This window comes from Scatophagus argus, chromosome 7 (genome assembly GCF_020382885.2).
Source record: "Scatophagus argus isolate fScaArg1 chromosome 7, fScaArg1.pri, whole genome shotgun sequence".
Lineage (NCBI taxonomy): Eukaryota > Metazoa > Chordata > Actinopteri > Scatophagidae > Scatophagus > Scatophagus argus.
In genome coordinates, this window is record NC_058499.1 from 26,161,527 (window position 1) to 26,177,013 (window position 15,487).

Sequence of the window (15,487 nt, forward strand, 5' to 3'; positions counted from 1 at the left end):
GTCTTTGCTGTTGGACTCCAGCCTGGCCTCAAGAGGGGTTTCCTCTTTGCTGTCAGCCTGAAGCCCAGCCTCCAGAGGGGTTCCATCTTCACCATTGCTCTCCAGAGAAGCTCCCTCTTTTCTGCCCCTCTTCTGCCCTGAACCCAGGTCATCAGCCTGAGGTCTCCTGTTTTCCTGCACCCTCATCATTCACTGAAGATGGTTTTCTCTGTCTTCTATTTGCTGCTTTCCTTGTGATCTTTGTGTCCTGGGTTTCCTTAACTCCTTGCATCTGTTGTTTCTCTGAGTTTTTTGCCTTTACTGCATTCCTTTTGTTCTCTGAGTTCCCTGTATTTCCTGCATGTGCCATTTGGACTGTTCTTTGTTTGGGCCATTTGTACTAGGACTGCCAGCTGTCTCTTGTTTGCTTTTGTTTATTAAAGTCTTGTGTTCACCTTCGGTTTGCCATCGCTCCTCCATTTTGTGACTTAGCATGAAGAGCTTTAAGGGAGTGTCATTGAGGTTACAATAATACTGGGTTAAGTTCTGGGTAGTTCAGATTGCAATGCAATATGTATTTATTTGACTTTACTGGTTGATTGGTTTCATTCAGTGTACTGGAGGGCAGTGATTGGGTGTGCAAAAAGATGTAGAGGAAATTGCTTTGCTTGATGTGAGTTACTAAAAGGGAAAAAATAGCTTCAACGTCACTCTCAATCAGAATTTGGAGAAAACACAAGAAACCATTGCTGATAGACCACAGTTTTTTATATGGTACCTTGGTAGTACAGTCATAGCTATAGGTTCTACTTATATATTTGAGACATGCAATGCCTATGATAAAACCTCAGAATCTACAACATGCTTTCATCTTAGTTTATCAAATACTGAGGCAGCTTTGTCACACCCCACAGCTATCTCATACAGATGCACAAGGTGCCCTTAACTGTCTGTGACTTCCTACAGGAAAACCTTTTTCACACATGATTAGCGTAAAGCAACAATTTGGTTGCAAACACAGGGTGCAAACTCAGATCTCCTGGGTTCAGATCATGTGTGACCCACCAGTTAACCACAACCCCCCGTTTTGAGACTTTTTCACTCTGTATACTAAAAATGAGTTGAGCATCTACTTTGATTATCCCAGAATAACATGAGTAGGTTTACACTGGAGCTGGCACATCATGCCTTTACCCAGCCGGTATCCCTTTTTGTGTATTACAAACTTGAAAAGCATTTTAAATCCGAGTAGCTGCATGTACAAGCCTTTCTTGCCCCGCAGATCCCCATAGATTGTGTTTGGCCCTCCTACTGTAGACCTGTTTGACGTTAACTGCTACCATATTATTAGTCTTATTTTTTAAGCTCCATTATTTCCATTATTATTGCTGTTGCTATGCATCTCTGTCTGTGCATTTCCCCATTCCTATCTCGTTCTTCTTTTCTGTCTATCACTTTCTCTTGACACAAACCGTCAAGGCAGATGGCCATGCACCCACAGCCTGGGTCTGCTTCAAGGTTTCTGTCTGCTTAAAGGCAGTTTTTTTTTTACCACTGTCACCAAGTGCTTGTTCATGGGGGACGTTTTGGTCTCTCTATATTAAGGACTACATTAAAGAGTAAGGATGCTACTTAGAAAGTGTCATGAGATAGCTTTTGTTGAGAATTGGCACCATACAATTAAACTGAATTGAATGTCTATGTAGGTTTTCAGTCATGCAGGTCATGGCAGTTAAAGTGCTGAAAGAGAAGGCAACCAGATATCTTTTAGGTTCTTGAAGATGTTTCACTTCTCATCTGCAAGGGTTCTTCCTTTCTAAACAGTGATGAGGAGTTCCAGGTATTTAACCTCTAGTGGAGTTGGGGGTGGTCCTGAGGATCATTGACACCTCCTACCATCATGTGAGTTGTTAGGGTCACATGAGCCAATGTGTGACTGATTAGTGAGTGATTGTTCCACTTCATTATGTGAGTCGTTAGGGTCATGAGTGGAGGTGTGAATAGGGGTTAAACCGTCTGGGGAGAGATCTGAAGTTCTGCACTATTGGTGGCTAGTTGGATAGTTGGTGCTCTACGCCACCACCTTTGTTCAATAATGGTTAATCTATCTGGTGTCAGGATCCAGCAGAATAGGGCTCAGGTGCAGAGTAAGGTGCGCAACAGCAGTCTTTATTATAGCTCCGTCAAGAGATACACTACAGAGTGAAAAAACCAAGTGGCTATCAAATTACCTGAGTTTCGTCCGGAGACGATGCGCGACTATAAAAACTTACCAGGGGTAGAAACAAAAGAGCTATCAAACTTACCGAGGTGAATATCTGCTCTGTCTACAAAAGAAAGCGCTCCCATAGGAGGAAAGAATAACTAAGGGTAAAGATCTATCTGGGAAACAAAAAATCACTCACAAGGAGGAAAAACTACTAAGGAACTAAAAATCACTCTTCAAGAGGGAAAAGAAAGCAGAACTCAAAATCCCTGTCTCAAAACTTTGGGCAAAAAACTCTATACTATGAAAACTTAACAACAAAAAGTCACTCTGAACAGAGGTTAGAACCATAAGGCAAATAGAGAAAACGATCAAGACTGTGGCTGTGGCGAGGAAATGCTAGGGTGAACGCACGAGGACGAAAACACACTGGCACAAGACAAGGAAACGCAGACTATTTGAACACAGGGGATAATAGGGAACAGGTGGACACAATCAGGTAATCGGGTAGACAATCAGACCGGAGACACAAGAGGAAGGGCAAGTGACCTGAAACGAGAGGAGAGTTACTTTTCAAAATAAAACAGGAAATGACGAGACATAAAACCAAAACGAGACAATACCTCACCGCTGTGTGACATCTGGACATAGATCCTTCTGAGTTTCTCAGACAATCTGCCACATAGGGATCAACAATGTTTTAGTGCTTCCCTGATGCGTGCAGGTTCCTTTACTCTTCCCTTTTCTTTGCAGGGAACACTCTCTGCCAAGTGAAACTGAATTGAAGTGAGTTGAAGTGTCCTAATCAATATGGTGACCTGCCCATATGGGCTTACAAGATGCAAGACAACAACAAGACAAGAATGGTCACAAAATAGTTAAACCTCTGACTCAGACCTTTAATTGTAGATATACAAGCAGAGCCTCATACGTTATGCACTTTGGCTTCAGCTCCAAAGGCAAAATACTGTTGTGTCAGTAAAGCTTCACAGAGACAGACACTGTCAGACATCTCTCAATGCATCTTTGGACATTAAAAGATTATTGGCTCTAAAAGCAGATTACAGCGTGATAAAGATGACTATATTCTATCAGTGGAGAAAACAGAGATGTAATTTCCTCCTCAAACAGAGGAACAGAGTATATGAAGAGGATTATTTATGGAGATTTAACAGAATCATCAGTGTCTTGCTCAGCTCCATCTTCTTTAAAAAGCATCCACTTTAAGTGGTTGTGACTCCATATCAACACATTTCATCTCCATATGCTGCAAGTCAAATGTCAGTGTGTGTATGTGCATGTATTTGAAAGTGCATTTTCACCCTACAAGCAGTAATGTGAGCTGGCTGTGAGGCAGCACTAAATGAACAGATGGATGTAATCAAAAAATGGTTGATGTGGTGTTCTGTGTGTGTGTGAGTGTGTGTGTGTGTGTGTGTGTGTGTGAATAAGGAGTAGTGGAATTACTGAATGCTTATGCGCATGTTTATATTTCTCAACATGTCCCATGAAATGCAGTGGCAGAATATTCTGTTAAAAGGTTAGTCTGCAGTCATAATTAAAAGAGACTTTGCTAAGCAATCTTGACCACATGTCTCAGCCAGTAGGATTCCCACACTGAGTAATGAGCCAAGCAGAAGCACACTCACGAAAAGCAGTGTGAATGGATTCGTGATGGCATGGTTTCTGGATGGCAAAATGCAAGTCTATGATACTATTATCCAGAGAAGTTTGTCACCACTTCTGAAAGGCACCGATGTTATCAGAGGTGCAGCTCAGTATCTCATAGGACATCTACCTCTACCATTAACAAAAACCTATTGAATCACTGTGTTTGGAAATATGAAAGGCATTTTTATAATGTGTGACAGAGAGCAACATCAAAACAAGATACTACAATGGAATTTGTGTAGAACAGCTTATCAGGGTAAAGGTCAATTACTGCTAGGCTGGGACCTACCTAATGTGTGAGGTTTTAAACAATGAATAGCAGTACCTGCTGTGCAAGCTGTACATTAAATGATGTGCCGTGCATCTCAAAACTGGACAATGAAAATGCAAAGCACATTGGTATGAAACTGACGAAAAACATTATTAGTAAGAATCACGCATTTTATTGTTATATATGACAAACTTCACTCTTATCACTGTATGGTGCAGCAGGAGAACCATAAAAGACAATATATGGCTCCTGTTAACCTACACAGCTAATCAGTCTGATCTGATTTTACAGTGCTTGAGATACAGATTACATAAAGAATATTATTATTATTGTTTTATCTATTTATCTTCAAAGGTGTTGCATTCATGTTGCATGTCTCGTCTCGTCTTCCTCCGCTAATCTGTGTTTGGGTCACAGGAGCAGCAGCCTCAGCAGGGACGCCCAGACTGTTCTCTCTCTGGCCATTTCCAACAGCTCATCCAGGTGGATGCCAAAGCATTCCCAGGCCAGACGAGAGATATAATCCCTCCATTGTGTCCCAGGTCTGCACCGAGGACCCCGACCCGAAGGCGCTGGGAAGCAACCCTTCCGCTCTTTGTAGTAAACCTCAACATACAGGCAGAGAGCCATGGGGCTCCTGCCCTCTGCCTCTCACCCTAGGCAACTCGAGAAAAGACAAGAGTCCAGCTCCTCTCAAGGAAACTGGTTCCAGAGTCCAAGCCATGCATATAGGTGAGCCCGACTATATCTAGCAGGTATCTCTCAACCTCTCACACAAGCTCAGACTCCTTCCCCACCAGTGAAGTGACATTCCATGTCCCCAACAGTTAGCTTCACAACCCCTGAATGAGGTCTCTGTGAACTGAGCTTTGTCTCAGCCTTCCCTCAGGACCAATTTGTCGTGGGAGACCTCACCAGGTGCAGACAGCCCCTGACAACATGGCTCCTGGGATCATTAGGGTGCTCAAAGCCTTCCACCACAATGAGGTGGCAGTTCATGGATTATGTAGTATGTAAAATGTTTCATTTCTATTACATTTTAAGAAAATTTTTTCACAAAATCTGTTTCATATTAAAAAAAACATTTTTTCATATAATTATGATGTATTTTTAAAACATTTGTTGGAAAGAAGCATGGAAATATGTTCCACTGAAAATCAAAACATAGACATTTATGATGAAGATGTTCAGGTGAGGAATCTTGTACATTCTTAAAATATTCTGTGAAATGTAGGTTTAAATATTAGTCCATTTTTAAGTTTTGTGAATAGCTATTAGTTGAAATTCAGAACAACTGGTGACTTCAGCTTCTCTATGTGAACACACTGTGAACTGAAGGGAAATGAAGTCAACTGTACTTTGCAGTGACTTACCCCACTAAATGAAACAATGGTTGTAACTGCAATAAATGATATTTATGTCATAATTTAATGTTTTCCAATATACATTGTTTATGTGGTTTATTTTTGGTGATTATGATTTGCAATAATACTAAGAAGTTAGAAACCTCTGTACACAGACAACACTTTTAGTTGTTACAGCATGCACAAAGAAGATGTGTGGAGCAGGAGAAGATTTTACTCAGCTTTAAAGGTAAAAACTGAAAAAGTTACATATTTTAAAAACTGCATGCCTCCTCAAGCGGTCTCATCCCCTCTTGGTCTTGTGCAGCCAGTGAGGTTTGTTAATTCACAAGTTTTATGTTTTGTTGTGCATATTTACCTTAGTCTGTGTAATGCAACGTTTAATTGTATATTATCATGGGTTTTAAACAGTTTGATGGGGGATTCAACAACAAGAATGGAACTAAGAGAAATAAATCTAAATCCTGTCTGCTCTTCCCAGAGAACTTCTCATCAGCAATGGATCTTTCCTTCTCTCACCCTGTTTAGATGTGTTGATATGAGTCATCTCAGAGGTGTTGGCTTGGTAAACATGAACAAGCTGGGGCCAGTTTACTTTCACCATCACTGGTTCGAGTATGTGCAAACACTCATTGGCAGGAGCCAGCTGAGGGAGGTAGTTTGAGCAGCTCCACTGGAGCTGCTAACCTGGAAGATCACTGCGGCTGCAGGTGCTTGGTCTACTTTCAGCAGATAAACTGAATACATTTATCGGAAACTTTCGCTGCTGGCTTGTTTACATTTCTTACTACAAATATTTTAAAAGTAGTATTATGCATCCACATAGAGATAAGAACAGTAATAATGTCTGGAAATATATATTTTCCTGACTGATTATATGCTTTTTTTCACACTGAAAGCCAGGATGTTTTTCCCTCTTCTGTCATCTTTAGTTTCTGTTTTGTCTCTTATCCTTAAAAATGAATATATATGAACATTGTGTGTGTGTGTGTGTGTGTGTGTGTGTTTGTGTGTGTACACATATAAATATATTTACACAATCACATTGTGAGAACCTGCCTTACTTACTTATGGGGACAAAACACAAGTCTTCATGTTTTTTCCATCCATCTATCTGTCCAACTCTCAATTATTCCGTAATCTTATTTTCCTGACTAATATTCCAAGATGTATACAGTTGAAACCAGAGGTTCACATACACTGTATAAAAAGACACATAATCTTTTTTTTCTCACTGTCTGACATTAAATCAGATTAAATTTGTTTTAGGTCAATTAGGATTACCAAAATTATTTCTATTTGCTAAATGTCAGAAAAATGAGAGAGAGAATTTTTTTTTTTTTAAGTCAGAAGTTTACATACATTTCATTAGTATTCGGTACCATTGCCTTTAAAATGTATGACTTGGGTCAAACATTTTGGATATCCTTCCACAAGCTTCTCACAATAGCCGGCAGGAATTGTGGCCCATTCCTTCGGACAGAACTGGTGTAACTGAGCCAAATTTGTAGGGCACCTTGCTCGCACATGCCTTTTCAGCTCTGCCCATAAATTTTGATTGAGATCAGGGCTTTGTGATGGCCACTTCAAAACACTGACTTTGTTGTTGCTTCAGTATGTCCACATAATGTTCTTTCCTCATGATGCCATCTATTTTGTGAAGTGCACCAAGTCCCTCCTGCAGCAAAACAACCCCACAACATGATGCTGCAACCCCCGTATTTCACAGTTGGGATGGTGTTCTCAGGCTTGCAAGCTTACCCCTTACCCCTCTCATTATGGCCAGACAGTTCGATTTTAGTTTCGTCAGACCACAGGACACGTCTCCAAAAATTAGGGTCTTTGTCTCTGTGTGCATTTGCAAACTGTAATCTGGCTTTTTGATGTTTCTTTTGGAGTAATGGCTTCTTCCTGGCAGAGTGGCCTTTCAGCCCATGTCGGTACAGTACTTGTTTCACTGTGGATAATGACACACTATTAACAGCTTCAGCCAGCATCTTCACAAGGTCTTTTGCTTTTGTTCTTGGGTTGATATGCACATTTCGGACCAAAGCACGTTCATCTCTGGGACACAGAACCCGTCTCCTTCCTGACCGATATGATGGCTGGACATTCCCGTGATGTTTAGACTTGCATATAATTGTTTGAACAGATGAATGTGGCACCTTCAGGTTTCTGGAAATTGCACCCAAGGATGAAACAGACTTGTGCAAGTCCACAGTTCTCTTTCTGATATCTTGGCTGATTTCTTTTGACCATTTCTTTCCCCATGATGTTACGCAAAGAAGCAGTGTGTTTCAGGTGTGCCTTAAAATACATCCACAAGTATGTCTCTAATTAACTCAGATGTTAAACCCATAAACCCATCAGAAGCTTCCAAAGACATCACTTCATCATCTGGGCTTTCCCAAATTGTTTAAAGGCATAGAAATCTTAGTGTATGTAAACTTCTGACTTTGAAGAAAGTAATAAAAAATTGTCTAAAAATCCTCTCTTTCATTATTCTGGCATTTAGCACATAGAAATAATTTTGGATAATAATCCTAACTGGCCTAAAACAGGAAAAGTTTAATCTGATTTAATGTCAGACAGATCTTTCCGATTAAAGGTGTGACAAATAATCAGAAAGACAGAACAAATAGACTGAGAGATGTATGGGCTTCTTACCCTTCATGCCAAACTTGGAGTGGTGTCCATACTTGTTGATGAGAAGGAAGAGAACCACGAGCATCACACAGGCAAAGCCTGCCATGCCTACTGCTACAGACACCTACGGATGAGAGGGACAAAGAAGATAAAAGGAAAGTAGTGTTGGTAAACCATCGCAGATACACATGATGAAATACAAATGTTGATTTCTGCACAGCAAGGACCTCATCAGGCCATGAAATACAGCTTTGCACCAGATTTCCTGAAAATTTGGTGAAAATACTTGTAGTCCTGGATGAAACCTAATGTTTAGTAATGCTGTTATTTCCTTTACTGGCAAAGTTTTTTGCATTTTTAAACTATTTTCCAACTATCTATTGCTGCTATTTTCCTACATTTTTACCCATCATTGCATATTTTTTGGAGAACTAACAACCTGGCCTGGACTGTGTTGAATAAACTACTCACTGTTGAGAGTTGTATTTTGGCTACACAGTGTCTACAAACTTTGGATCTACTGTCTCTGCTCTTCCTTCCGACCGATTAGAGCTGGGATGTCAATTACCTGCTACCTAATGCAACACTTTGGTTTGGTACGCCTGCCTGCCTGCTCACCTGTCCATCCTATGTGTTGTTGTACGAGCCCTCCCATGAGTACCAAGTCTGCTTGGGTAAGTTTCTTGCTTGCCATTTAAGCTGCTTATGTGGCTACACTTACAGGGACTTGGTTACCTCCGTTGCCAGCCCCTGAGGGTGTCAGTGATTACACTTGTTGGCTAACGTGTTAGACTACTGGGAAGAAGACTAGGTGCATTAGGTTAGGTAGGTCAGTACTAACTTGTTGCCCCAATGCAATCTACCACCGTGTTGCTGTTCTGGCTCCTTGTCCATGACCTCTGGCTGATATAGTGGTTTCCCTGTGAGTCCTGTCAACATCTGCTCCTTGTTGATGGCTCTCAACTGCTCGTCGGCCTGTCTCCGTGGCCTGCGAGAAAACTGATACAAATCTCCAGATGCCCTTCTGTCACAGCAACACCTTGGCATTCTGCTCTCATAGGAAGTTTGCCTGTTATCTTCATCCCAACAACATTGACTTTCTCTGGACCTTGTCTTGGAACATAAATCAGAACACTGTACAGCGCACTGCTGATTTCAACAATCTATGCCCCATGATGTTAGTGAAAGTCCCTCAGAATCATTCTACTTTAAAGAATACATCTTTTGCTCTGCTCAATGTACAGTCTCTTAACACCAAAGCATTAATGATGTAATTTCCGATATGGGTATTGTTGTGTGTATTACTAAAACCTGGCAAGTACCAAATGAATTTATCACAGTAAATGAAGCTATTCCATCTGGGCATGAGTTTACTGAAAAGCCACACTTGACTGGGTGTGGGGGAGGACTTGCAGTGCTTCACTGTTCCTGTTTTAAGCTTCTGTGTGTGCCCCTACAGGATTTTTCATCCTTTGAAATTTTCTGGTACTGTATCACTACTCCTTTTACTTTTCTACCGGCCTCCAAAAGCATCTTCTGTTTTCTTAAATGAATTTTCTGAGCTGCTATCTGCTGTGTGTCCTATGTATTCATCTATCCTGGCTCTGGGTGATTTTAATATACATGTGGATTCAAATAACTATACCTTTGCTGAAAATTCTCTTAGCATCCTAAACTGTTTTGATCTAACTCAGCATTTAAACTTCCCACTCACTCAAAAGGTCACATTCTTGACCTTGCCTGCACTGCTGGTATCTCTTGGCTCCAAGGATCTCTCTGTCTCAGACCATAAAGCTGTTTTGTTCAATATCGCTACTGCCGTCCATCACACTACACCTCGTTTAGGAACAGCAAGAACACTGACACAGCTGAGCTATTAGAAATACTCCAATCCCAACTCACAGATCAGTCACTTAAAATGTGTCCTGGTGATATGGTTCTATTCTATAACATTCATCTATCTAACATATTAAATCATATTGCCCCGTTGAAAACACACACTGTCTCCTTTCATGCTCTGCTGCATGGTGTTGGAATCTCTAGCCATGTGCTCAGGAGAACAATAGAGACTGACCGTTAGAGACACCCCCCCATGACACACACCTAGTTGTAAAACCTGAATTCAACTCAGGACCAGCACGGACATTGGCTGTGTCCAGCTTGTCCAGCCATCTTCACGGGGGTCCGAGGTGATGTCACTCAGGTAATAAAAGTTCATTGGGACCCTCAGTCGTGGCTTTTTCCACAGGCGTGCTCTGACAGTGAGAGCTACTCCAGGCTCTCCTGCTGTCCAGGTCGCAGAAAGGGAGCAGCATTCAAACATTTGATTATTATCAACTTTAAAATCCTGGGTCACAGTCTTCAACTCGCGGGCCGAGAACCAGACTGCTGTGCTTTCCTTTATTTTTCCCTTTTTCTATCTGATAGATAGATAGATATATAGATATATAGATATATTTATTGATCCCAAGCTGGGAAATTGCAGTGCGGCAGCAGCAATACACACAACAAGCTATACAAAAGTTAAAAATAATACAAGGCAATATAAAAAAGTGTATATATAACAAATAGACAGTGTGATGTTGTGCAAAAAAGAAGTAGAAGTACACTGTAAGGTGCCAGCAAAATGTAAGGTGCAGTGAACTGAGTGAGTAAAACATTTAAAGTGCCTAGTGATCTCACGTTAACGAGGACCGCGCACCAACTTTGTTAAGGACGAAACAAAGTTAGTTTATTTTTTTTCACTGGTGATTTTCCCCGCTGCCGCCAAGGAAAACATCAATACTCCGCAACCCCAGAGGAGCGAAGTAATGGACGGTCAGCACCCCGCCGAGAACAGCGCTGTGGTCGTTCAATTTCTTTTCCAAACTCCGAAGAATCGGAGCAAAATGCACAGTAAGAGGCTTATGTCTGGGCAGAGGCATTATTAAGATAGCATTGTTAATGTGTGATTTTTGGACTTGTAAGTGCTGCAGTCATTTACTTTTTGTTATCGATCATCCACTCTCATCAGTTCTGTGAGCTCGCGCATCACCAGTTAAAGGACCAATACCTGATCAGATAAACTTCAGTTTACTGCTAGATAGGTGACGCTCGAGGGTCTTTGCCTTTGTAATCTTTGTTTGCCACGTATGCCACATCACGTGGGGAATCGCCATCTTGGCTCTGAGCCGCACGCCCTGCGTGCCGCTCTGCTGCCATCTTGTTTCTTGCTGAGTCACTCACGTGACGACTCCAATGGACGTCAGTGCAAGGCCCTAGAAACATCGACCACTTTCCCACCTGGGTAAAAGACGAAACCAGGGGGTTGGTGACAAAATGAAGGACCAAATGAAACCAGGGTAGGTGGACCCCACTCAGCTTAGAAGGAGAGGTTGCCCCAAACAAAGACCTAGACAAAGAAAACAAGGGAGCAAATGGCATAATAATGGCCCAGGCTCCCCGAGAAGGAGAGCCATGGACCAAGACATGGAAAACCTGATCCAGATCTGTGTGACAGAAGCAGTAAAGTTGTTGGCAGAGTCCTGGCAATTCAAGTCCTTGGAGAAGCTTGATGCGCCATACTATCTGCCAGTGAGCCTAGAGCACTTCACGAAGCCATCATTCACAGCACTTCATGCCCTGCTTTCCTGTTATTTTCAGACAACCTGGCCAAAAGGCCAATACCTGCTGGATACACACTCAAATAGTGGTAGGGGGTTATACCAATCCCCTTGGACTACCCGAAGTCAGCCTGACTTCCCACACCTTTCAGAGGTTGCCAGATTGACGATCACCCTCATCAACCATTCTACACTGAAGTCTGCATAGGGAACATCACACATTCATCTCAAAACACCACCCATAACAATCATTGCACATGTCATGTATATTCATACCTATGCATACGTATCTATGCCACCCACACAGCAGTCTGTGACACTGCAGCCCCTACGAACTGTATCTTGAACTATTCAAGTAGTCTACTAATAATCAAATCTGCTCCTTCCTGTGCACAACACACCTCAGTGGTAATCGGGATCTCCCTCACTCTATATGCAAACATAAAAACATGTTTACATGTTTGCAAAAAGAAAATGTTGGATCTGGAAGAGCATGTTTTTACAGACTGGTAGCAACTCCTTTTGAACTGATTTGATTACTCTCTCATTTCTGTATGCTGCAGTATGGCTGGCAAATCACACCAGACTGCCCTCTACAGGTTGAAACCCAGCTATTACAACTGAATTCTGTGAGTAGCTGAGCTGGAGGCCGGGGGTTTTTTGGAGGCAGCTTACATCACGATACATCTAGCTATCCATCCATCCATTTTCTATACCGCTTATCCGTCAGGGTCACAGGGGAGCTGGAGCCTATCCCAACTGACTACGGGCGAGAGGCAGGGTACACCCTGGACTGGTCGCCAGTCAATCGCAGGGCACATCTAGCCATTCTCAGGTTTTATCTTTTCGAGCAACGTGCAGCTAAACATTTTTCGGACCAAGTTTGAACTTACCCTGAAAGTTCCTTAACTTTGTCCTCAAGCTCCTGCAGCACATCTGAAGAGCTGCCAGCTGAGTCTGTATTTTCATTTTGTAACAAACCCACACCAGCAGGAGCAGGAGCATCAGCAGGAGCATGCCAGTCCTAACTTATTCCTATATTTTTAAGGACCAAGTTATAGTTATTACCAAATTATTTCTTGTTCTAGCTCCTCAGTCTGATATGCAGTTAGAATCTAAGCTCACAGTCAGTATTGTGCTACATGCATCTCTATCTCTCTCTTGCAATGCATGTATGTATGTATGTCATGGAAAAAAATATTAGACCACCCTTGTTTTCTTCAATTTCTTGTTCATTTTAATGCCTGGCAACACTAAAGATATATTACTTGAAGAATATAGTGAACACGACAAAAAATTCAACTAATTTCATAATACTTTATGTCCTATTTGACATGCTTAAGCTTAATTGTATTCCTAGGGTATATGAGAGGCCATTTCATGTCATAAGCAGCACTGCACATGCAAAGGCCGAGAGTGGTTTCCTGCTTACATTCAAGCTGTAGCACAACTCAAAAGTTCTCAGCTCTCACATAATGCCTAAAACAAAATAGTTATGAGAAGCCACAAAGGCAGCCATCTTGGCAATGCTGGAAATTGACATGAGTGAGAGACAGGTAGCCAAAAAGCTGAAGATCTCCAAGACAGCCGTTCATTACACCAAGAAAAAGCAAGCCGAACATGGTACTACCAAATTGCTAGCTGGTCAAGGCAGGAAATGTCTTTCTACTTCGCAAGAGGACCGTGCACTCATCCATTCCTGTGTCAGGAATCGTTGTCAGACATCCGGGGACCTTAAAAATGAGTGGGCACTGTCGAGAAATGTGACTTGTTCAGCAAAGACAGTTCGAAATCAACTTCTTGAAGCTGGTCTGAAGTCACACAGAGCACGGAAGAAGCCTTTCATCAACGAAAGGCAGATGATTGCCCAGTTACTCTTTGCTAGGGATCACAAAGATTGGGCTAAGGTTCTCTTCAGAGGTGAATCCAATTTTGAGTTTATGCCCACTCCAGCCAACTTACTGGTTAGGAGGAAGCCTAGAGAAGTCTACAAACCAGACTGTCTTGCCCCTACAGTAAAACATGAGGGTGAATCTGTGATGATCTGGGGTTGTTAAAGTATGGATGGAACAGGGCAAATGCAATAATGTGAAGGGCGAATGAACCAGGTCATGTACAGGGCTACTCTTGAAAACAGTCATCTTCCATCAGCTGATAAACTCTTTCCTGCCTCGAATGACTGGATTTCCCAACAAGACAATGCCCCTTGCTACACAGCAGATCAGTTAAAGCTTGGATGGAGTACCAGAACATTCGAACCAGAACACTCGAACCATGCCTTGGCCTACTCATTCACCAGATCTAAATCCAGTTGAAAACCTGTGGAACATCATCAAACTCAAAATGCAGAACCACAAGCCCAAAAACAGAAGGAAAGAAAATTTGTTGGAGTTTTTGCAAAGGAAATGTGCTGCTATGACAGCAGAACAATGTAAGAGGCTGGTGAAGGGCATGCCAAGACGCATGGCTGTAGTCATCAAAAACAATGGTTATGCAATCACATACTTACTCCTGTGTGTATCATGTGATTAACAGACAGAAAAGAAACACGAAATGCCTAAAAGCACTGTTTTTGGTAGTACAATACCACAGCTATTGGTATAAGAACCTAAGTAATTTTGGTTATTATCAAGAAAACCATGGAAAATGGCTAGATAACAACTCTTAAATTAAACTCTTATGAGCTATTTTTGTTGTTATCATTATATTTGTTCAAACAAATGTACCTTTAGTTGTACCAGGCATTAAAATGAACAAGAAATTGAAGAAAACAAGGGTGGTCTAAATTTTTTTTTCCATGACTGTAAATATAATCATGTTCATTTGTTAAATAGGGCATACTATGGAAAATGAGCACTGTACAAGATATGATATTACTGGAATGTACATCTCTGTAAGGAACTGACAGCTGGCTGACAGCAGAGGCTCACCATTTTCAGTCAAAAGCATGCTGCTACACTGGGCAGCAAAGGAAAAACAACTCCATCTGGAACAGAAACAGGAGCTGAGACCTGATTCCTGAGCCAAGTCAGGACCCATAACACTGAGACCAGACACAGAGGCAAGTCTGAAACCTTACAGAACTAAGACAATTCAAATATAATGGGAAAATGTATTTGGATACACTAGACTAGAGTGGTTAGTAATAAATTCTTACTCTGTACTACTGGCACTTCTTTCTTCTTTGATGTGTGAACTGTGGCTTTACACTTTCACTGAACAGTAATGTAATACTGTTCAGTTTAAATTAAAATAAATGTATTAGTTACTATTTATGGAGTTTTCTAAGAGGATTTTTTTACTTCAAAAATACAACCATGGCAGCACCCCAAAAACAAGATGCTGCTGCTCTGGCCATTCTTTACTTACCAAAATGTCAACCAAATTTTTAATATTCCAGTCACTCACCCCAAATGTGTCTTTCTCAGGTTTGTGAGTTTCTGCAGTCGGGGTTACTGGTAGGAAAACACAAGAAGATATAGACTGGATTTAAAAATCACAGCAGTTTACTCTCCCTCTGTTTCTGCAGGGAAGATGTGCAGAGACTGCCTGATGTCATCACATAAAAAATTATAAACTACAGAACTATTCAAATCAGTGATGAAAACACGCTATCAAAAAAAGAGTGGCAGACACAAGGTCAAAGACACATAACTTAGATATGACCGACATGAAATGATATTGTTATAGATCAGTTCATAGACACATTATCATTTGTCATCAGTTTCCGGAAATTTAGTGGAAGGAT

General features: G+C 41.4%; 1 protein-coding gene across 1 annotated transcript in view; it reads right to left on the reverse strand.

The window, feature by feature from the left end:
- LOC124062040 (NT-3 growth factor receptor-like) overlaps positions 1-15,487 on the reverse strand; it is a 161,525-nt gene that overhangs the window by 25,304 nt on the left and 120,734 nt on the right. Inside the window, exons 11-12 of the mRNA XM_046394470.1 lie at positions 15,148-15,194; positions 8,159-8,261 (exon numbers count right to left, since the gene is read on the reverse strand). Coding sequence (XP_046250426.1) covers positions 8,159-8,261; positions 15,148-15,194 — 150 coding nt within the window. The remainder of the gene's footprint in view (positions 1-8,158; positions 8,262-15,147; positions 15,195-15,487) is intronic.